We start from the raw sequence: 24,531 nt of genomic DNA on the forward strand, positions 1-24,531 counted from the left end.
TCTCAGACTTTTTTCCCTCTGCTAGATGCTGGACACATAGTAGTAGATTCTGTATAGTTGAATATATGGGCTGATTATTTCCTCTTTTTTTTTTTTTTTTAAGGATTTTGTTTTTCAGTGAATTCTGTACCCAGTGTGGGGCTCAAACCTATAACTCCAAGATCAAGAGTTGCAAGCTCCACCATCTGAGTCAGCCTGGTGCCCCTCATTTTCCTTTTTGAGATCATTTTTTTAAAAGATTTATTTATTTATTTGAGAGAGAGAAAAAGAGAATGTGTGGGGAGGGGCAGAGGGGGAAAGAGAGAGGCAAGCAGATTCTGTGCAGAGCCCAATGCAGGGCTTGATCCCAAGGCCTTGAGATAAAGACCTGAGCCGAAATCAAGAGTCAGATGCTTAACCCACTGAGCCACCCAGGTGCCCCTTTGGGATCGTGTTTTAAAAAATAGTTTTCTTTCCATCTTATCTCAACCAATATTCTCTCTTGAAAGTATCAAGTATTTATTTTGTAGGTAGCATTTTTTCCTCAGGGGTAAGCAAAGCTGACCTTCAAATTTCTTCTAGATACTATATATATATATATATATATATATATATATATATTTTATCCTGGTCCCTGATAAAATTTTAGAAGTTGTTGAGCTTTCTGTCAGCATTCATTCATTTAACAAAATGCTACCATTATCCTAGGCACTAAATGCAACAGTAAGAAGAAAAAGAAGTAAACATTAATCTCTGCCTTCATGGGGCTTTTAGTCTTAAGAATAGGACTGGATAGTGCAGAGTGGACTTGAGACTTTAAAGACTAGAGGCAGGGATCCCTGGATGGCGCAGCAGTTTGGCGCCTGCCTTTGACCCAGGGCGCGATCCTGGAGACCCGGGATCGAATCCCACGTCGGGCTCCCAGTGCATGGAGCCTGCTTCTCCCTCTGCCTGTGTCTCGGCCTCTCTCTCTCTCTGTGTGACTATCATAAGATAAAAATAAGAAACAAATTTTAAAAATTGTTTATAATAAAAATAAAAAAAATAAAGACTAGAGGCAGGGAAACTGTGATTATGATCTGGTCATTTGTTCTTAATTCCTTATCTTCCCAGCATTTAGCTTTGACAGCATCTTGATACCCACCCTATATTTTACCTATCTATAAATGTGCTTCATGCCTTATATTTCCCCTATCACCCCCTCCCCATCACCAACACATATGTCTTCCTTTATCAGCTCCTATCATTCTTTGTTCTTTCTTTGTATTTTTTTCATATGTACTTGGCCATATTTGAAAGGTGTCAAAACCATATACTTTCTCCCCTCCTTTCCCCAATTAAACCATATAGTTTCTAATATAACAGTTTTTTCCTTACAAAGGAAAAAAGGACACATTTGCTTTCTTGATATTTTTCAGACTGGGAGTCTTGGTATGAAATCAAGGAATTATCTCCAAAATGGTACATTGATGAAGAGGAAATATCCCAGGGGATGGTAATGGAAAGACTTACAAGTATTGACCTTGAATATTCCAGTTTCAGAGAAGCTTGGAAATATGAGGGTGAATTTGAGCAGCATCAACGAAATCAGGAGAGGCATTTCAGGCAAGTGACAGCTCTTAAGGAAATCTCTACTGTGAAAAGAGACAATAAATATAATAATTCTGAGAGAAGTGTTCTGTTGAAATCAGTACTTTCAACACAAGAGAGAGTTCCCACAGTAGAGCAATTACATAAATTTGATATTTATGATAAAGTGTTTCCTCCCAATTCCATGCTAATTGAGCATAAAAGATTATCTGCTGAGAAGGAATGTTTGATAGATAATGAATGTGAAGAATTCAACCAGAATACATACCTTAGTAAAGATACTGGAATTCCTCCTGGGGAGAAGTCTTACGAAAGTAATGATTTTTCAAATCTCTTAAGTTTCCACTCATTACTTACTCAACATCAAACAACTCATTTTGGAAAATTTCCGCACAGACTCAGTGAATGTGATGATGCCTTTAGCTGTTACTCATTCTTTACTCAACCTCAGACAATTCACAGTGGAGAGAAACCATATGCATGCAATGACTGTGGAAAGGCCTTTAGCCATGACTGCTTTCTCAGTGAACATCAAAGAACTCATATTGGAGAGAAACCATATGAATGTAAGGAATGTAATAAAGCCTTCAGACAGAGTGCGCACCTTGCTCAACATCAGAGAATCCACACTGGAGAGAAACCCTTTGCATGCAGTGAATGTGGGAAGGCCTTTAGCCGTTATGCCTTCCTTGTTGAACATCAGAGAATTCACACAGGAGAGAAACCATATGAATGTAAAGAATGTAACAAAGCCTTCAGACAGAGTGCACACCTCAATCAACATCAGAGAATTCACACTGGAGAAAAACCCTATGAATGTAATCAATGTGGAAAAGCCTTCAGCAGACGCATTGCCCTTACTCTGCATCAAAGGATTCATACAGGAGAGAAACCCTTTAAATGTAATGAATGTGGGAAGACTTTTGGCTATCGCTCACACCTAAATCAACATCAGAGAATTCATACAGGTGAAAAGCCTTATGAATGCATCAAATGTGGGAAGTTTTTTAGGACTGACTCACAACTTAATCGACATCACAGAATACATACTGGAGAGAGACCCTTTGAATGCAGTAAATGTGGGAAAGCCTTCGGTGATGCTTTAGTTCTAATTCATCATAAGAGAAGTCATGCAGGAGAGAAACCCTATGAATGTAACAAATGTGGGAAGGCCTTCAGTTGTGGCTCATACCTTAATCAACACCAGAGAATTCATACTGGAGAGAAACCCTATGAATGTAATGAATGTGGGAAGGCTTTCCATCAGATCTTGTCCCTTAGGCTACACCAGAGAATTCATGCTGGAGACAAACCCTATAACTGTAATGAATGTGGAAATAATTTTAGCTGTGCCTCAGCCCTAAGACGACATCAGAAAATTCATAATAGAGAAACTCTCTGATTATAACAACTATAAGAAAGAAAACAATTAGTCACCACTCAGTCCTTATTAAATATATATCAGTGAATTCTTTGGTTAATGATTCTATGAATGTAGTAAATAAGGAAAAGCCTTCAGTTTATGAGCACCCTTTATTTGAAATAGCCTGAATAGTAGACATCAGTTACTTTTGGATCTGTTCTATGCCCCATTTGAAACTTATCTTACATATCATTCTGATGACACTATTAATCAGGGAGAGCAGTGGATTGGTCATAGCCTGGCCACAATCTGGTTAATAAGGGATTGGCAAATGGCCCTATTTGGACAACTAGAACTCTAAGGGGGTATTGTTATGGATAGTAAGAGAAGATCTTTTTTTCCTGGAATTGCAAGTTTCAAGGATTTAAAGGATTTTTCAAGGTTAAAAACTCACCAGTAGCTTTTTGCCACCACATAAGGAAAGCCTTCCCAAGATCAGTCTAACACAGAGGAAAATGCAAATAAGATATAGAAATCTGATGACATTGTTTGATCTTCTGAATTCAATCAAGCCTGAAGTCTATACCATCTTTTACTTTTTAATTTTTGTGATCCAATAAATTTTGTTTGCTTAATTTGAATTGGATTTTTGCCTCATGGAATTACAGTCCTGATTCATACACCCCTATATTCGCTATATAAGAAAGCCGTAATCTTTTATATGGCACAATTATCCTGAGAAACCTTTTGCTAAAACAAGTATATGGAAGTTGAATATACAGACTTCATAAAGCTGAGAGAATTACTACATTTTATTTGTTGATAAAAATTAATTTGGTATTTATTAGACTCATAATAAGGATAAATTTTTAAAAATTCACCTAGTAAAACTCCTTAACAAGCTTTCCCATAAGGAATTAAAATCATTTGTAGTGGTGACTCACCATAGGCCTTTAAAGAAAGAGTGGCAAGCTAAGAGTATAATGGATCTGTCACATTAATGAATGGTTCTTCATCTTAAAGGAATTATTTGATTTTCTGTTTTCAGTATGGGTTTAAATATACTGGATAATAGAATGAAATAGAATTGTAAATGAGGTCTTCTTTTGTGGGTAGATTGTAAACTTGGCTTAAGAAGTTTATGGGTAACTTCTTTGGAACTAGAGATTCAGACAAAGACATTACTAGCAGATAGAAAGGATGGCATATTTTCTATTCATTGTAGAAGTAAGAGAGTTAGAGCCTAAAATTTTTAGGTTATAAGTTATTACCATTCTTCAAAGGAGTATGAGTGTATAGAGCAGTATAATCCTATTTTATCTGAGTGAATGTAGAAAGGGAAACTGATGATATGGTAATTGGGCCACCTTGAGTAGTTAGAACTGTTACAATCTTGGACATTGACTGGAAAGCACCTATAAAAACAACAGAACAAATGAATTAGGAAAGAACAAAGGATTTATATATGTGCATCGAGTGAAATAATTACTACTCTTATAATTTCTTTATTAGTCAATTTATACTTATATCTAATACAAATCTAAAAATTTCCTAAATATTAAGACAGATTCCCTTAAACAACTTAAACTGCAAATTTAGTAAGACTTAATACTTCAAACCTTGAGCAGAAAAAAATGTAATGATTATAAAACATTGCCACACATATTACATCTAACTAAAAAGTCAATATTATGTGCTGGAAATCCATTTCATTTCTTTATTCTTTCTTATGTTTCCTAAAGGTCTAGAAATACTTATTTTAATACTTTTTAAGAGTTGAATAGTAACTTATTTTGGAAAGCTCCCCAAGGTTACAGTAAACTTACTAGGCCTAAAGAAAAAGAGTAATGACTCAGACCAGTGACGAGTTCGAGTTATTCACTAATTGATTCTAAGTATGGCACCTGATTTCTTCCTCTAAGGTGACATAAACCCAAGCCACTGATCCATGCTCTAGCTTTTTCTTTTTTTTCAGTTAAACTTTACTTGTAATGTTAGTAAAATCTTTTACACATGCCTTTAGCATGGGAGTTTGTACTTTACAATCTGGTGTTTCTCCTCAATAAGGTATTAAATTTTATTTATCTGCAACTATACAATCTATTGTCTTATTGCAGTATAGTGATTTGATCTTTTAGCATTATTAAAAGCTTATGCTTAATAGTATCTTATAGTTATTAGGGTCATCTAGAGGTTTCTTGTCCTAAAGAGATGAGGGTTTGAGTTTGTTCAGTAAATTCTCTTTAGGACATGGACTAATTCATTTAGAACACTGGCAAAACCCTTTGCACTTGGTTATTGGGTATGCCAGTGGTGATGGAACTGTTGGGTTCCTTTTTTAATCTGGTTATTATGCTAAACATATCTTTCTGCCATGTTAGTTTGTGCAGTTTTTGCTTGTATATGTAAAAATTTTCTTTTATATACTCTTAATTAAGCAGGTGGTGTGTGTTTTATTGAAAAATTTTATATAGAGTACCTACTGTGTTCCAAGCTTTGTTCTAATCTAGGCATTGGAGATACAGTAGTGAACTACACAGAAAAATCACTGCTTTTTTATAGAGCTAATTTCTAGTAAAGAAGACCAACAATAAATATATATGCATATATATATATATATATATATATATATATATATATATATAAATAATATGTAAGAGAATAAATTCTAAGGAGAAGAAAATGAAGGAAGAGGTAGGGGACAAGATTGATATTTTAGATTGTATGGCCAGGGAAGGAAGCCTCTTTTGAAGTTGACTTTTGATTAAAGAGATTAAAGACCTGGGAAAGGTAAGAAATTTAACTATACTATGTATATACACACACACATTTTATGCCTATTGGAAAGGTAATCCATGTATATGAATGTTACATATCTATGTGTGTATGTGTATATTAAATATTTTTATATATACATATGTGTGTAATTCATACATGTACATATTACATTTTGAACTAAGTTCATTCTTACATGTATCATTTATTCTGTGTATTTCATTTTAACATTTTTCTTTTTAGTTTCATGAATTCATGGCTTTTTACAATCTTAACACATTTCAATTAATTATAATGGAATTATTTGTGATGCTCAAATTGTCAGAATGAGCCACTGGGGGCCAATTTAGGCTGACTCTTTGCTCCCTTCATCACTGCATTGATCTTTGTAAGCATCTTTACTTCCTGGCAATATAGGATGTTCCAGACCAATCCTCAGTGTTTCTTGCCCAAAGCTATGAAGTTAGCTACCTTGCAAGGAATTTAGGGAGAAAAAAAAAACGAGCATATGTATTAAAAAGGGGATATGAAACCAGAAATAGAAGTTTCCCTCTTAATAAAAAATTATTTCTCTCAGTTAAAGATCTTGCTAGCCTAACAAAGAGTCTAAGTAAGATTGGATTTTCCCATTTACACTGTATTTTTTGTTTTCTAACATTCCTGTTACCCAAGAAGAAAAAGACTGCCCAACTCCATGGTGGTTTACTTTGGTAGGTATATATTAAGCTCACACTAATAAGAACCATATATTAATTACTGTTTATAAAACAAAGTTGTTTCAGGATTTTCGAAACACTATTTTAATAAGTTAAAAATAGCTAGTTGAAAAATAATGATAATTTAAAATTCCCTCAACTGATGTAAATGAGTCAGAAGGAAATGCTGCTGAGCTTCTAAAGATGTATTATGATTCCAGGTGTTCTTTTACCTACAGAAGATTTTCTTCCTTTTTTTTTTTAAGATTTTATTTTTTCATGAGACACACACACAGAGAGAGAGAGAGAGAGAAAGAGAGAGAGAGAGGCAGACTACACAGGCAGAGGGAGAAGCAGGCTCCATGCAGGGAGCCTGATGTCGGACTTGATCCTAGGACTCCAGGATCATGCCCTGAGCTGAAGGCAGACGCTCAACCATTGAGCCATCCAGACATTCCCCAGATTTTCTTCCTTTTAAAAAGTTTTTTATATCTCTCTTTCTGAGCAAACACAATACAAAACTTTAAGCTTTGTGTAATATATAAATAAGTTTCTCACAGAGTTCTGTGCCCTTTTAGTAGTTACTATATTTGGGTGCTAGGACTTTGGATGAATTTTGGGCAAAATTGCTGCCATTATGATTGGGCTCCTTTTAGAGACACCTTTAAAAAATGTTTCCTTTTTTCATTATGATTTCACATTGATTTTGAGTTCTTAATTATCATATTAATTTGCTGTACCCTACTAAGATTTTCTACTTTGTCCACAAAGCTCAAGACAGAGAGACAATGATATGTCTTAATGTGGTAGAGAAAAGCAGATACCTTGAAGTCATGAGGTGAGGATACTTTAGAGACATGGAAATGACTCATCTTCCTTGTCAGCTTTCTTAAAAGCATTTGCATGGTAATTCATCACATAGTCTTCCAGAAAGAGTAGTGAAAGTATCTGTTATTTTGATTATTGGCACAAGTAGAGGTGTTGGAATTAGACCTTCATATGGATGTCAACCCTTAGGAGAAACTGAAAAGTGATTATACTTCTTTCAAGCTTAGTTATCTATAAAACTATAAAGCTGAAGTAATAATTCCAGCCTTTTTGTTTTCATAAGGATTACTTAACAGAATGTAATATATATAACTTCTAATGTGGCATTTTTTAATCATGAAATCAAGCAGGAAATGAATTGCCTGCCCGAAAGCCAGCTGCTCATGTAAGACAGAATTGTAAATTCAGCCCCTGTGAATTTGCAGCTTCAGAGTCTCAGAGCTTCCTCTGTCTGGACATTTGAGGCTGTTAGGACTCTGCCTTCTATTACAAAAGAGATCAGAAGATATGGCTTTTGGTTTTATTTATTTAGATTTTATTTATTTATTAATGAGAGACAGGCAGAGAGAGAGAGAGAGAGAGAGAGAGAGAGAGAGAGGCAGAGACACAGGCAGAGGAAGAAGCAGGCTCCATGCAGGAAGCCCGATGTGGGACTCAATCCCGGGTCTCCAGGATCAGGCCCTGGGCTGAAGGCAGCGCCAAACCGCTGAGTCACCCGGGCCACCCCTGGCTTTTGGTTTTTTAAATCTCCATTTATATTTTTGGACTTCAGTTAATAGTATGTAATCAACATTGTTTAGTCCAACACTCATTTATTGGTTTATTTTTCACCAAATAATTCCCAATTTCTGTTCTTCCCCATAGGCATGCACACAGGTATGCATCCTTTAATGTATATATATCTCATAAAATCAGTCATATGTTGTATGTTTGAAATATATATCAGTGATATTATGCTATAAAAGTGCCATTTTTCCTACTTAGCACTTTTTATTCGTGTGTGTATGTTTTAAGGTTTTTCACTTTAATTCCAGTATAGTTAACATGCAGTATTAATTAGTTTCAGATGCTCAATGCAGTGATTCAACAATGCTATACATTACTCAGTGCTCATCATGATTAAATATACTCTTTAATACCCATCACCTATTTCACCCATTTTCCATCCCCCACCTCCCCTCTGGTAATCATCAGTTTCTTCTATATAGTTAAGAGTCTGGCTCTTGGTTTGTCTCTCTCTCTTTTTCCTTGGCTCATTTGTTCTGTTTCTTAATTTCTACTTAGGAGTGAAACCATATAGTATTTATCTCTCTGATTGACTTACTTCGGTTAGCATTATACTCCCTAGCTCTGTTCGTGTTTTTGCAAATGGCAATATTTCACTAATTTTATGGCTGAATAATATTCTAAATACCAAAATACCACATTTTTATCCATTCATCTATCAATGGACACTTGGACTGGTTCCATATTTTGGCTATTTTAAATAGTGCTGCAATAATCATAGGGGTGCATGTATCCCTCTGAATTAGTGTTTTTGTATTTCAGGGGTAAATACCTAGTAGTGTGATTACTGGATCATAGGATAGTTCTATTTTTAATTTTTTGGAGAATCTCCACATTGTTTTCCCAGTGGCTGTACCAGTTTATGTTCCCACCAACAGTGCATGAAGGCGTCTTTTTCTCCACATCCTTGCCTACACTTATTTTTGTGTTATTTATTTTAGCCATTTTGACAGGTGTGAGGTGATACCTCATTGGTCTTTTGTGGTTTTCTAAAATCTTTTTAGAAATTTTATTTTTTTTGAGAGAGAGTGTGAGAGCATGACTGGAGGAGAGAGGCAGAGGGAGAAGTAGACTCCCCACTGAGCAGGGCTTGATCCCAGGGTCCCAGGATCATGACTTCAGCTGAAGGCAGATGCTTAACCGACTGAGCCACCCAACCGTCCCTTATTGGTGTTTTGATATGCATTTCCCTGGTGATGAGTAGTGTTGAATATCTTTTCATGTGTCTTTTGGCCATCTGCATATCTTTGGAGAAATGTCTGTTCATGTCTTCTGCCCATTTTTAATTATATTATTTGTCTTTTGGGTGTTGAGTTGTATTAATTCTTTATATATTTTGGATACTAATCCTTAATTGGATAGTCATTTGCAAATATCTTCTCCCAGTTTGTTTTTTTTTTTTAATTTTTATTTATTTATGATAGTCTCACAGAGAGAGAGAGAGAGAGAGAGAGAGAGAGAGAGAGAGAGGCAGAGACACAGCCAGAGGGAGAAGCAGGCCCCATGCACCGGGAGCCTGACGTGGGATTTGATCCCGGGTCTCCAGGATCGCGCCCTGGGCCAAAGGCAGGCGCCAAACCGCTGCGCCACCCAGGGATCCCTCCCAGTTTGTTTTTTAACTTTAAGTAGTGCCATGCTCAATGTGGGGCTTGAACTCGTAACCCTGAGATCAAGAGTCACATACTCTATCAACTGAGGCAGCCAGGCTTTCCTTATCTTCTCCCACTCAGTTGATTGCTTTTCAGTTTTGTAGATTTTTTTCCTGTGCAGAAGCTTTTTATTTTGATGTAGTCCCGATAGTTTATCTTTGCTTTTATTTCCCTTGCTTCAGGAGACACATCTAGAAACATGCTATGGCTGATGTCAGGGAAATTGCTGCTTGTGCTCTCTTATAGGATTTTTATTGTTTCAGTTTCAAGTCTTGCATTTAGGTCTTTAATCCATTTTGAGTTTTATTTTTGTGTATGGTGTAAGAAGGTGGTCCATTTTCATTCTTTTCTATTAGCTGTCCAGTTTTCCTAACACCATTTGTTGCAGAGACCTTTCCCCATTGCATATTCTTGCCTCCATTGTTGAAGATTGACCATATAATTGTGGGTTTATTTCTGGGTTTTCTATTCAATTCTGTTGATCTATATATCTGTTTTTATGACAGTACCATACTGTGGTGTACTACAGCTTTGTAATATAACTCAGAGTCTGGAATTGTGGTATGTCTAGCTTTGTTCTTTTTCAGGATTGCTTTGGCTGTTCAGGGTCTTTTTTGGTTCTATACACATTTTAGGATTGTTTCTTCTAGCTCTGTGAAAAATGTGAATATTTTGATAGGGATTGTGTTAAATCTGTAGATTGCTTTGGGTAGTATAGACATTTTAACAATATTTGTTCTTCCAATCCATGAGCATGGAATATCTTTCCATTTCTTTGTGTCATCTTGAATTTCTTTCATCAGTGTTTTATAGTTTTCAGAGTACAGGTCTTTAACCTCTTTGGTTAAGTTTATTTCTAGATATTTTATTATTTTTGGTGTAATTGTAAATGGAATTGTTTACTTAATTTCTCCTGCTGCTGCTTTGTTATTAGTGTATAGAAATGCAACAGATTTCTTTTTTTTAAAAAAGGTTACATATTTGAGAGAGAGAGTATGAGTAGGGGAAGGGCAGATGGAGAGAAACTCAAGCAGACTCTATGCTGAATGTGGAGCCTGGTGCAGGGTTTGATCTCATGGCCCTGAGATCATTACCTGAGCTGAAATGAAAAGTCAGATGCTCAACCAACTGAGCCACCGGGTTCCCCAGAAATTACTGGGAAATTGATTACAAAATCAATTATACATTGATTTTGTATTCTGTGACTTTCCTAAATTCATTTATCAGTTTTAGTAGTTTATTTTTGATACATTTATTAGAGTTTTCTATATGTAATATCTTGTTATCTGCAAATAGTGAATGTTTGACTTCTTCCTTACCAGCTTGGGTACTTTTTATTCCTTTTTGTTGTCTGATTTCTATGGCTAGGACTTCTAGTACTATGTTGAATAAAAGTGGTGAGAGAGGATAATCTTGTCTTGTTCTTGTCCTTAGGGGAAAAGCTCTAAATTTCCCCCCCATTGAGTATGATGTTTACTGTGGGATTTTCATTTTCACATTTTCATGTGTCCCTGCCTCTTTCTGTCTCTCATGAATAAATAAATAAAATCTTAAAAAAAATTTCAACTTCTTCCTGCTTCAGTTTTGGTACATTAGATGTTTCTAGGACTTTATCCATTTCTTCTAGGTTGCCCAATTTGTTGGCATATCATTTTTCATAATATTCTCTTACAAGTTGCTTGTGTTTTCTGTAGGGTTGGTTGTTATTTCTCCTCTTTCATTAGTGATTTTGTTTATTTTCATCCCTTCCTCCCCCCCACCCTTGATGAGTCTGGCTAGAGGTTTATCAATTTTGTTGATCTTTTCAAAGATCCAGCTCCTGGTTTCATTGATCTATTTTTTTTTTAAGATTTTATTTATTTATTCATGAGAGACAGAGAGAGAGAGAGAGAGAGAGAGACAGAGAGAGAGAGAGAGGCAGAGAGACAGGCAGAGGAAGAAGCAGGCTCCATGCAGCGGGCCCAGCGTGGGACTCGATCCTGGGTCTCCGGGATCAGACCCTGGGCTGAAGGCAGTGCCAAATGCTGAGCCACCCAGGCTGCCCTATTCTATTGTTTTTTTAAATTTCTATATCATTTACTTCTGCTTTAATCTTTATTTTCTTTCTTCTGCTAGGGTTGGGTTTGTTTTTCTTTTCTAGGTCTTTTAGTGTAAGATTAGGTTGTTTGAGATTTTTCTTACTTCTTGAGGTAGACCTATATTGCTATAAACTTCAACTTAGAACCACTTTTGCTGAACCTGAAATGTTTTGGACCATTGTATTTTCATTTTCATTTGTTGCAATGTAATTTTTGATTTATTTTTTGACTTCTTGGTTGACTCATTTATTGTTTAGTAGTATGTTATTTAGCTTCCATGAATTTGTGCTATTTCCACATTTTTTTCTTGTGGTTGATTTCAAGTTTCATAGCAATGTGATCAGAAAAGACACATGGTATGACTTCAGTGTTTTTGAATTTTTTGAGAATGTTTTGTGGCCTAACATATAATCTATTCTGGAGAATATTCTATGTGCATGTGAAAAGAATGTGTAGGGATGTCTGGGTGGCTCAGTTGGTTAAGCATCTGCCTTCAGCTCAGTCATGATCCCAGAGTCATAGGACTGAGGCCCATGTTAGGCTCCCCACTCAGCGGGAGACCTGCATCTACCTATCCCTATGCTTACTGCTCCCCTGATTCTGTTCTCTCTGTGTCAAATAAATAAAATCTTTAAGAGAAAAAGAAAAGAATGTGTATTCTGCTGTTTTAGGATGAGATGTTCTGAATATATCTGTTAACTCCATCGGGTCCCATGTGTCATTCAGAGCCACTATTTCCTTTTTGATTTTTCTGTTTGGATGATCTGTTCAGTGTAAGTGGGATGTTAAAGTCCTCTACTATTATTGTATTACACTATCAATTATTTCCCTTATGTTTGTTATTTTATGTATTTGGGTGCTCCCATGTTAGGTGCATAAATATTTACAATTGTTATATCTTCTGGTTGGATTGTCCCCTTTATGATTACATAGTGTCCTTTTCTCTTGTTACATATAGTCTTTTTTTATTTTTAAAAGATTTTATTTATTTATTCATGAGAGACAGAGAGAGATAGGCAGAGACAAAGGCAAGAGAAAAGTAGGCTCCACACGGGGAGCTCAATGTGGGACTCGATCTCGGACCTCAGGATCACACCCTGGGACGAAGGCAGGTGCTAAACCGCTGAGCCACCCAGGCATCCCTAGTCATTGTATTAAAGTTCATTTTGTTTGATACATGTAATGCTACCCTGGCTTTGTTTTGACATCCATTTAGTCTACATGGTTTTTAGATCTATCTTGTTCCTCTGTGCAGTCACCTAAGGTTATTCATCACTTCTAACACTTGCATAGTAATTAATAGTATATATTTACTATGTATTATTTATTTTTTTGTCTGAAATGATGGATACAACTCCTGGCTGTCACAAAGAGCATCCTAGTATGTATCCCCTTGCAGACCAGAACTAGATTAGAAAACTTACCCTGGAAGGCAGCCTGGGTGGCTCAGCAGTTTAGTGCCTGGATTCAGCCCAGGTTGTGATCCTGGAGTCCTGGAGTCCCACATCGGGCTCCCTGCATGGAGCCTGCTTCTCCCTCTGCCTGTGTCTCTGCCTCTCTCTCTCTCTCTCATGAATAAATAAATAAAATCTTAAAAAAAAAACCTTACCCTGGAATATTGCACTTGTGTTTTTGCACAATTTTACTAGGTACAACCAGTTTACTTTCTAGAGTGGCTGCATCTGTTTACATTCTCACCAGCAGAACCTCTTTCTATGTGCTGGTAAACACCTGATATTATCTTCCTTGGATTTTTTTGGTTTGTATTGTTATTATAGACTACTAGTGAGTTAGAGCATATCTCCATATACTTCTCAGTCATTTGGACTCTATCAAGTTTTTTTTTTCTTACCTTGTTTGTCTCCTCAAATTGTCATCAATCAATTCATAAAAGTTTGGTTAAAATTTACTTGTGGGGATGCCTGGGTGGCACAGCAATGGACCGTCTGCCTTTGGCTCCAGGCATGATCCTGGGATCGAGTCTGGCATCGGGCTCTCTGCTCTCTAGTTTCAGGTGCCAAACCACTGAGCCACCCAGGGATTCTGCCCCCCCTTCCTATGTCTCTCTGCCTCTCTCTCTGTGTGTCTCATGAATAAGTAAATAAAATCTTAAAAAAAATTTACTTGTGAATCCATCTAGGCTTTAGGCATTGTTTCTTGAGGATATGTTTCTATACCATTTCAACTTATTGGGTTTTATTAAAATTTTCTGTTTCTTATGCTAATTTTGTGGGGTGTATTTAAAGAAATATGTTCATTTGTCTAGGTTGTTAAATTGCAAATAGTCATTCATAAGATTCTTTTATTATTCTAACTTCATTTGGTTTCTTACTCATTTTCTTATTTGCATCTTTGTACTTTATCAGCCTTGACAGAGGTTTATATAGCTAATTGATCATTGATCTTTAAAACCTGTCTTTTGATTTTGCTATCCTTTTATCTCTCTTAATTCTGTAATGATTTCTGTGTTTTATTCTTTATAATTTAATTCTTTGAGTGTGCTCTGTCCCTACATTTTGAGTTGACAATTTAGTTTTTTGTTTTTCTTAAATATATTCGAAGCTGCATGTTTCCCTCTAATATGTAAGTTGTGTCCTACAATTTTGCCAGTTAGTGGTTTCATTGTTATTCATTTCCATGTCTTGTAACTTTAGGTGTGTTTTTTTTTTTCTTTTTTAACAGCAAAACTAGGTTTATTTGGGAATAATAGAGAATTGCAATTCAGGACAAGCAAGCCATGGTAAAACCATAGGCAAGTCCTAGGTGTTTCTCCTTAACTCAGAAGTCTTGGCTTTTTGTTATATGTTTCTGATGCTATTACATTATAGTCAGACATTTATATTGCTTCTCTAGAATTGAATGAAGCTTCCTTTATAGCCTCATATATAATCAATTTTTATAACTGTTAAGGTATATTAAAAAAGTATGTTTTCTGAACTTTTCTTTTTTAAATATTTTTTTATATATTTATGATAGTCACAGAGAGAGAGAGAGAGAGAGGTAGAGACACAGGCAGAGGGAGAAGCAGGCTCCACGTAGGGAGCCCAATGTGGGATTCGATCCCGGGTCTCCAGGATCGCGCCCTGGGCCAAAGGCAGGCGCCAAACCACTGCGCCACCCAGGGATCCCTGTTTTCTGAACTTTTTGAGTGTAAATTTCAAGTCACTGAGGTCAAGCTATCAATCTAGTGGATCTGTATCAATCTGATAGGTGGAAAATGATAACCCAGAGTAGTTTTAATTTGCTTTTTTCTTATTGTGAGTGACTTTGGGTTTCTTTTCTGTGAACTCTATCTTTTGCTCAATATTCAATTGGATGTACTTTTTACTTATATGGTAAGGAAATCACCTTATGATTCACAAATTTTTTTCACAACTTTTTTTTGATTTGTTTAGGGTTCTCTTTTGCCATGCAAAATGATTTTTATGTTATCTAATTTATGAGTATTTTCTTTTAAGCCTTCTGAATTTTGATTCATGTTAAAAAGGCCCTCTGCATCTTGAGATAATTTTTAAATGTCCCGATGATTTCTCCTATTACTTTTTCATTTTTTTGTTTTCATTTTTTTACATTAAAATTTTTTGCGTAAGAATCTACTTTTGCCCCAATGTTATACTCCATTTCTTGCACCATTTACAAATAATCCATCTTTTCCTACTTAGTTGAAATGTTACCTTTAGCATATACTGAATTACCACATGTACTTGGGTACATTCATGTATTTCCTATTCTGTTGCATTAATTTGTTTGTCAAGTCTACCATCTCTAATTGTTTTGACATTGCTAGGTATAATTGTGGATTTGTCTATTTCTTTTTTTTAGTTCTAGCAGTTTTTACTTTATGTGTCTTGAAGCTCTTGCAGGAAATGCAAATATTTGGGATTGTTACATACTGTTTTTTCTTTCTTAATTACATTGCTATCTATCTATCATCTATCTATCTATCTATCTATCTATCTATCTATCTATCTATCATCTATCTATCTATCTATCACCTCTCTATTATGATCAAATAGGGTTTACTATAAAAATTCAAGCCTAGGTCAATCAATATCTGGAATTTGTCAACACTTAGCAATATGATTCATAATAATAGGGAGCTTGTAAACAGAAATTAAAAGAGAAACTCTACAGGATTATCTAAATAGAAACCAAAATTTTGATAACATCTGGCAGTTCTTTCTAATACACTTATTTTTTTAATTTTTAAAGTAGGCTCTAGGCCTGACATGGAGCTTAAACTCATGACTCCAAGATCAAGAGTTGCATGCTTCACTGACTGATCCAGGCAGGCACCCCAATATACTTCTTTAAAAAAATTTTTTTTTCTCTGTGTGTGTTGTATGTGTGTGTTTGGTTAGTTGGTTGGTTGTTTTCATTTTTTTTTCCAGGAGATATTGTTGACATATAATGTTACGTTAGTTTTGGGTGTATAAACATAGTGAGTCAACAGGTTTATACATTATATTCAACAGGTTTTTGCATTCACCACAACTGTAGCTACCATCTGTCTCCATACATTGCAGTGTCATTGACTATATTGCTTATGCTGTGTCTATTTTTAAAATTTTAATTTATTTATTCATGATAGACACACACACAGAGAGAGAGAGAGAGAGAGGCAGAGACACAGGCAGAGGGAGAAGCAGGCTCCATGCAGGGAGCCCGACATGGCACTTGATCCCAGGTCCCCAGGATCACACCCCAGGCTGAAGGTGGCACTAAACCGCTGGGCTACCGGGGCTGCCCTGCTGTGTCTTTTATTCTTGTGATTTATTCATTCCAACCTGGAAGCCTGTATCTTTCTCACTCCCCTTCACCTATTTTTCCTCTCCCCCCTTCCCCTCTGGTAACCATTAATTCTCTGTATTTGTGAGTCTGATTCTGCTTTTTGTTTGTTTATTCATTTGTTTTTGTTGATGTTATGTACTTTTAATTGATCCTTTTATCATTATAAAACAACCTACTTTGTCTCTGGTAATATTTTTGCTCCCAAATCTATTTTGTCTGATATTAATATACCCACTTTAGCTTTCTTTTAATTAGTTAATACTAATTATCTTTCCCCATCTTTTTTACTTTAGACTTATTTGTGTCTTTCCATTTGTTTCTTTTTTCAAGTAGGCTCTACACCCAACATGGTGCTTGAATTTACAACCCAAGACCAAGAGTCACATGCTCTACTGACTAAGCCAACCAGGCATCACTGTGTCTATTTACTAGGTTTTTCATTGGCAGCATATAGTTTTTAAAAATTGTTTTTAAAATTCAGTCTGAAACTCTCTGCTGTTTAATTGGGGTGTTTAGAACATTCACATTTTAAGAATAATTTACTGAGGCAAAATTCACATAATATGAAATTAGCCATTTTTAAGTGGACATTTGGTAGCATTTAGTACATTTACAATGTTGTGCAACCACCATTTCTCTCTAGACCCAAAACATTTCTATCATTCCAAAGTAAAATTCCTTACCCATTCAGCAGTTTCTCCCCGTTCTCTTCTCTCCTCATACCCTGTCAACCACTAAACTGCGTTCTATCTCTATCGATTTATCTATTTTGGATATTCTATATAGATGGAACCATATATGATCTTTTGTATTTGGTTTCTTTAGCATAATGGTTCACTCGTGTAAGCATTATTTGTACTTCATTCCTTTTTCTGGTTGAATAATATTCCCCTGTATGTAAATACCACATTTTGTTTATCTGTTAATATGTTGGTGGAGATTTGGGATAGTTACACCTTTAGGCTACTTTAAGTAGCATAGTAGTGCTGCTATGAACATGCATGTACCTGTCCCTCTTTCAGTTCTTTGGGCCATATGCCTAGGAGAATCATTGAGTCATATGGTTATTTTGTTCTTAACTTTTTGAGGAATTGCTAACTGTTTTCTACAGTAGCTGAAGCATTTTAGATTCCCAGCAATACTGTGTAAGGTTTCCAGCTTCTCCACACTCTCACTAATGCTTACTTTCCTTTTTAAAAATTTTTAGTTTTTTCCTTTTTTAAATTAAGCCATCCTAATAGATGTGAAGTGGTACCTCATGTGGTTTTGATTTGCATTTCCTTAATGACTAATGAATCTTTTCCTATATTTGTTGGCCATTTGACTATCTGTTTTGGAGAAATGGCTATTCAAGTCCTTGCCCAAATTGACTGGGCTGTTTATCTTTTTGTTGTTGAGTCTTAAAGAGTTCTTTATATATATTAGATACTAGACTGTATTGTATACGAAATTTGCAAAGATTTTCTGCCATTCTATAGGTTATCTTTTCATTTTCTTGATAATGTCCTTTAATGCACAAAGTAATTAATTTTTATCAAGTCCAATTTACTTGACCAATGAGATGTAAACAAAAGGGGATGATTGTTATTTCTGTGCTTGCTTTTTCTGACCTACAGGGTTGGAGATATTGAGAACTATAACATCCTCTTTTGCCCCAAAGATGGAAATTGCTTGTTCAGGAAAGCAGAGCTATTCCACCAGTCTTGGACTGCTCCTACCTATATATACTCTCACATGAGGGAGAAATAAATATATGATATTTAGATCACTGTGTTTGGGGATCTTTATTATTAATCAGCTTAATCTACACCCTAACTTATATGACCCCATTGTGCCATACAAATATTACCATTTTCTGTTTGTGCCATGATGAAGGTTGGGAATTGCCATGACTTGGACCATTTCTTGTCCTTTTTGCTAGCTAGCTCCTCTTCAGTGTAACCAAAGGGGATATCCTTTCTCTCCTACCCATCCAGGTATGTAGCTTTTTCGGATTCTTGCAGAAAAATTGGGCATATGGTGGGTGTTGGCCATAGGAAGGTGCCTTGCTATAGGTGACATAGGAAGGTGCCTTGCTATAGGTGACACTTTACCATAGGTGACACCTGGGGTAAAGCTTGGTCAACCTCAGTGGTGGAAGTCTCCAGGATTCCCCCTTTCACAACCCCCCAGGAGCCCAGCACCCATAAAAGACTGTACCTGCATCACGGGTTGCCCTGGCATAGTGTGTTTCCTTAACGGTTCCTTTTCTAGCTGGGAGACCGGGGTTCTGGCTCTCCCAAGACAGACACTTTTCATTGTTTCCGCAGCTCTCACGGATCTTTTTCCTACTCTGTCTGGTCAGAGATGAACCAGGAAAACTGAGCCTCTCAAAGGTTATCTCCGTGTCTCTGGGCTAGGTTATAAGGCAAGGGGCTTCCAAAATTAATGTGAACCGTAGGCTCCTCGGCTTACTAGTAGTACCTTTGAACGGCAATCACTAGAGCGCCCCTCTCCCAAGAGGAGGCTCCTCCCCCCCCTCTCCCTCTCCCCCCGGGCTTCCTGACAACAGCACCTCTGGGTTGCGCTGGTGGGCAGGGGTCCATAGATCTGTTCCTCTTCCACCCTTTTGGGTCTGGTTTCTTTCCACCTCTGACTTCGGTGCCCCTCATCTCTTCCCTCTCCGCCTGTCGTCCTCTTTCTCTTGTGCAAAGACCCGGTTTGAGGTCCCAGCCCTAGCTCGGCAGGTTGGAGCCGGAAGCAGAGGGATTTGGCTCTGGGGCTCTCCCTGCCCACCACCCGCGCGAGTTAGAACACTTGGAGCACCTGCTTCTCCTCCTGAACTAGGAGCCCCAGGGTCCTTCGCGCCGTACGTTTCCAATCTTCCCCTTCCCCCAAACTACATTTCCCAGAGTCCACCAGGGCCGGATTGGGTCTGTGAAGCGCGCGGCAGCGTCCGTGCGTCGTCTCCCTTAGGGTGGGAAGAGGATGCGTGTTTCTCTGGGATTCCCGCGAGGGCGGTCGGTGCTGCTTCTCTCCGCGGCGCCCTAGGTGGCGGGGCACAGTGCGCCCCCACACCCCGGTTCAGGAAAGTTGTGAACTCAGTCTCCCAGAGCCTAAGGCAAGTTCTGTGGGAAAATGTAGCCGTTTTGACAGTGATGTTAGTTAGGCTCTTTGGTTTTGTGAGGGACTCAACACCAGCATTTGGGGCTGAAGAATCTTGTGTATGATGAACAGAGAAGGAAGCAAGACTGAGTTTCAAATCAGGTGTGTTCGGAAGCTGCAAGTCTTCTGTCTCCTTTGTCTTTCTCCAGACCTATAAAACTCTACCCCTCACCAGAAGAGCCTGAGGAAAGAAGTTTGCGCCATTTAAGCCTTAAAGTCATGGCCCAGAAGAATTGTCTTCCTTCTTTCCTAAAACGCCATCTTGTTTTTCATGACTTATGCTCAATATTTTGCCTAAAGTTCGCTATCCTAACAGGCGTCTCTGGGCAATTCTTCCCTTCTTCCTATTGCAGGGGTTGAGAGGGCTGAAGATATGCTTTCAAATAGCCCACTTACCGCTCTTTTCATCTCTCCCCTCCCCACTCCTCATGTATTTACTCAGGAAATTATTCCACACATCCCAAGAACTCAGTGGTCTGCACAGCGCCAATGGTGCAGAAATGCATGCCCCGGAGGAAATTGGAAAGCTTTGCAACTTGTGGTGTCATCTGGAATATTGATCAGCCTATGAGGCAAAGGCACTACCAGCCAGAAGGACATAGGTCAGGAAAGAAGCAAGGCCTTGGAAGCCACCTAGTAGATCTGATATTAACCGTTAATTTCAAAATTGAGGGAAATGGGGAGAGGGATTTGAGTAGTTCAGTTTGGAGGGTGATTGGGAGCTGTTTACCAACCATTTTATTTAACCATTTTATCAATCTGTAAAGCTCTAAGACCAACACATTCTCTTTGCATTTTAACATTTCTGAAATTGAGATGCCTTTTTTTTTCAACCAATGTTATATTCAATGTGATGAAATACACTAATATTGCCTATAGCATAGGCAGCAGTTTTTAAGGCCAGATGGGAGATAGTCCTGATACCTCACAGGAGGCGCCTGCTTTAGGAGGAATTTAAAAGGTTTGTGATTGAAGCCTTTAGCACAGAGATGTCGGTCAACAAGGTAGGAGTTTGGGCAGGGAGTTGATGGGAGATGAAGCACAAGGTTCATTGTTATTTCTAAAGGGTCCAGTTTATTTTATTTTATTTTATTATTATTTTATTTATTTTTTATTTTATTTTATTTTATTTTATTTTATTTTATTTTATTTTATTTTATTTTATTTTAGGGTCCAGTTTAAAGTTGAAACAGTTCAGGTAATGAAGATGTATGTGCAACTCTGGGTCAGCCTTCCCAGCTCTGTTCATCAGGGTGTGGTGTGGCCCACAAGTAAGGAGCTGATCTTCTTAACCTGAAGTTTGGGGACTCCCTGGACAAGTTCCTGGAGGTCCCTGAGCCCTCAATGTATGCTCAGTGAGTTGTATGTACAGTGTTGTATATTGGGGCCTAGCTGTATTTCTCTAGGGAACAGGTCCGAAATTTGGCTTAGGTCCCTAAAGAGATATATAACTCCTGTCTTAGCTCAGTATGCTATAACAAAATGCCATACACTTTGCAACAAACATTGTTTCATACAGTTCTGGGGTCTGGAAGCCAGATTCAGGATGCTAGCATGTTTGGGTTCTGGTAAGGACCCTTTTCTAGGCTGCAGACTGGCAGCTTCTTGTATCCTCACGTGACCCAAAGAGAGTGCTCTGGTCCCTTTGTTGTCTTATAAAAGCACCAGTCACATTCATGAGGGCTCTACACTCATGGCCTAATTGTCTTGCAGAGGCTCCACCTCCAAATACTGTCATATTGGGTATTAGATTTCAACATGTGATTTTGGGAAGAAACAATATCAAACCCCCAAAAGTGTTAAAAACTCCTAGATGATGCTGTTAAGAACTGGCAAGGGTGTTTGAAATAATCTTGCCCTAAATTGGTATCCTATAATGAATACATAACTAAGTAATTCATGGTTTGTATATACCATAGACCTTGGTACAGCCATAAATCATATTTAATTGTTCACAATTACTTACAGTTGAATATAGACTGGATATTTGATAATGTTAAGGACTTATTGTTAATTTTCTTAGGTTGTGGGTGGCCAGCCACGGACTAGATAGAGTAATTAAACCAAACCAGGCTCGGACTTGCGTCCCTCATTCACTCAAAGGGCTTGGGAGCCCAAAGGGTAAATAGTTGGTTGATGCTTGAGAAAGGGCTTGAGCAATGGTTTTCAGAACTCGCTTTTATGTGATTGCCAACGTAACACAATAGATAAATCTATTCTGGCCTGGTCATAAATTTAAATAGGGGTCTGTGCTGTTCTTGCTGGTCTGTTAACCATATATAATAATGTTCCTTTGAAGTATATACATCTGGAGCAACAAGCTTATCTATTAACCAAGGTCTTCTGGCGCCAGTGGGTCTGTCTTGCATGCTGATAAAGGGGAAGCTGGGAGGGTTTCACAAACATGCTAAGAATAGATACTTCCTTATCTTTGTTTTGCTTATGCTATGTAATGTTGTAGAACCCTGAATAAAGCTGACACTGCTTGGACATAATCCACTGTGTCCCTTCTGTCCTCATTTCTTTACTTTTATTTCCCCATCCCCTTTCCCTCAGGACCCTGATCGTGTTGCTGCAGAGCGAGCAACATTAGGTGTGGTGCCATTTTGTTAGGTACCATTCCTTAGAGAGGTAACCCAAACTATTTAGAGCTGAAATGCCATCATATCTAATTTAAAGTAGTTCAGGAATATACATAAATCACATATAGTAGTCATTAAATATGAACAGTCATTAAATATAGGTGATGATTATGTGCTTGTTCGTTGCTTTCCTTTGTATGTTTGAAAACGTTCACAATAAAACATTTTTAAAATCATAGGTGCATTAAAAATGATTTTATATTTTAGAACAGTTTTAGGTACATAGCAAAATTAAGAGGAAGGTCCAGAGATTTCATATATTCTCCCTGCCCCACACATGCACAGCTTCCCTTCTTATCAACATCACCCACCAGAGTGATACATAGTTGATGAACCTGCATTGCTATATCATATACTCAAAATCCATAGTTTACATTAGAGTTCACTCTGTGTTGTACACTTGTTTAGACAAGTGTATAGACATGTATCCATTATTATAGTATCATACAGAGTATTTTCACTTCCCTAAAAATATCCTCTATGCTCCACCTATTCTTCCCTCCTCCCCCACCCCTAACCCCTGGCAATCACTGATCTTTCTACTGTCTCCATAGTTTTGTTTTTTCCACAATGTCATATGGTTGGAATCATACTGTATGTAGCCTTTTAAGGATCACTTAGTAAATGTGCATTTAAGTTTCCTGCATGTCTTTTCATGGCTTGACAGTACATTTCTTTTTAGTGCTGAATGATATTCTGTTGTCTGGATGTAGCAGTTTATTCATTAACCTACCAAGTTTTTTTTTTTTTTTTTTTAAGATTTTATTTATCTATTCATGAGAGATACAGAGAGAGAGGCAGAGACATAAGCAGAGGGAGAAGCAGGCTCCATTCAGGGAGCCCAACATGGGTCTCAATCCTGGGTCTCCAGGATCACACCCTGGGCCGAAGGATGTGCCCTGGAGAGGGAATAGCTCCTTAAGATGTCTTTCTCTATTTGTTACAGTTCTGTGGGATTCCTCGATGCAAGCCCTACTGGCCACCAGAGTGCCGGTGTTCTCTGGTGGCACCCACAAAAGGTGTGCCCAAGCTCCTTTCCAGGAGATAGCAGATACCCTGATGAAAGCAGAGGGAACAGATGAAGATGGTACCTGCTGGGCTCTACAGTCTTGGTGTTACTGAACAATCTATCACAGCTACTAATTCAGGAAATAAATGGTAAGTCTTGGTTCACTGCCTCAGCCAACTGCTCCATTCTGGGGAATCCCCAAGAGGATGGATAAATTGAAAGCATAGCTCCTTGCTGTGTTTGCCAGCACTGTTGCTGAACAAACTTGGATAGAGTCATTGCAAGAGAAGCCAGTAACTCAAGAGATGAGGGTTTGGAAAAGAGAAATTTATTCTGGGTGCCAGCAGCTGGGGGAGGTGGCAGGCTCAAGCATTAGCCCAACCTCTCTGCCTGCAATACTGACATCTAGATTTTTATAAGGAGAGGTTGGGAGGATATGTGCAAGAGAGCAGATGGTGATCATGGGTAGGGGTTGGTAAGTGATCATGGGCATGGAAAGGGACGTGTGAGGTGTGCTCTTCTAGGCATTCCAGTTGCTGTTAGGATTTTTCTGGCCTGGTGGTGGGAATGTGCCAGTCATTGTCAATGCCACAAGAAGGGGCGATAAGAAAGATCTGTTGAGGTCTAGTTTAGCAAAAGTCCTCACTGACATTTGGAGAGTAACTGGTAGGCCTCTAAACATGTGTAAAATACCTGCCCCATAGGCTAAAGCTTTCAGTTTTCTTTCACAGAAAAAAAGCAAACTGTTTTCTTTCACAGAAAGATAGGGTGCATTTCAGTCATCTGCTGGGCTCTGTGAAGGTAAATAGTACATCTTTCCAAGCCCTTGAAGAATTGTTTCTCTTACAGCCTCATGAGTCTCATGGATGAAAGGCCTGTTGGCTTTCAAAACTTTTGGGGGCTTGTTTCTTAGGCGCAGGTCTTAAAATTTGGGATACCAGGTATGAAGTTAAAATCCTTTGCTCCTCAGGAAGAAGCTTGGAGTTATGGGTTCCTTCCTTATTTTGGTTGTTGTGCCGGGCATGAGGTGTATGGTGAGATTGTGTCTCAGACTCTCCTACCCACTCCAATGTAGGTTCTTTCTTTTTCACCCAATGTGTGGGAATTGCTTAGCTATATTTTGAGTTTCTTTCAAAGATGTTACCATCCTGAACTGGAACCTCATTCTCTTTTCTTTAAGGGTAGTGCATGTTCAAAGCCAG

At 37.8% G+C, this 24,531-nt stretch overlaps 2 protein-coding genes and 1 long non-coding RNA gene across 12 annotated transcripts in view; 2 read left to right on the plus strand and 1 right to left on the minus strand.

The window, feature by feature from the left end:
• Nucleotides 1-3,573, plus strand: part of ZNF527 (zinc finger protein 527) — a 28,254-nt gene extending 24,681 nt beyond the window's left edge. For all 3 annotated transcript variants that reach the window (XM_025421590.3, XM_025421592.3, XM_025421593.3), the window contains one exon: nt 1,398-3,573. In XM_025421590.3, the coding sequence (XP_025277375.1) occupies nt 1,398-2,971 (1,574 nt within the window). In that variant the 3' untranslated portion in view covers nt 2,972-3,573. The remainder of the gene's footprint in view (nt 1-1,397) is intronic.
• On the minus strand, nt 1,492-19,470 carry LOC112643636 (uncharacterized). 7 transcript variants are annotated; one of them, XR_007410863.1, is made up of 5 exons: nt 19,340-19,459; nt 18,734-18,870; nt 7,227-7,414; nt 4,204-4,347; nt 1,492-1,613 (listed from the first exon to the last, which is right to left on the minus strand). It is a non-coding gene; the product is annotated as an uncharacterized LOC112643636 (long non-coding RNA). The 7 variants fall into 7 exon arrangements; XR_003125837.3 differs by having other exon boundaries at nt 7,227-7,425; XR_004807964.2 differs by lacking the exon at nt 18,734-18,870 and adding an exon at nt 18,384-18,530 and having other exon boundaries at nt 7,227-7,425; nt 19,340-19,438.
• A 170-nt stretch (nt 19,471-19,640) lies between these two features.
• LOC112643556 (zinc finger protein 570) overlaps nt 19,641-24,531 on the plus strand; it is a 131,807-nt gene continuing 126,916 nt past the window's right edge. The window contains exons 1-2 of one of the 2 annotated variants that reach the window (XM_035703715.2): nt 19,641-19,780; nt 23,267-23,478. The gene's annotated coding sequence lies outside the window, so the exon portion shown is untranslated. Of the gene's footprint in view, nt 19,781-20,141; nt 20,281-23,266; nt 23,479-24,531 lie in introns of those variants that run through there. The other variant, XM_049110150.1, reaches the window with a different exon arrangement.

This window comes from Canis lupus, chromosome 1, assembly GCF_003254725.2.
Source record: "Canis lupus dingo isolate Sandy chromosome 1, ASM325472v2, whole genome shotgun sequence".
Taxonomy (NCBI): Eukaryota; Metazoa; Chordata; class Mammalia; order Carnivora; family Canidae; genus Canis; species Canis lupus.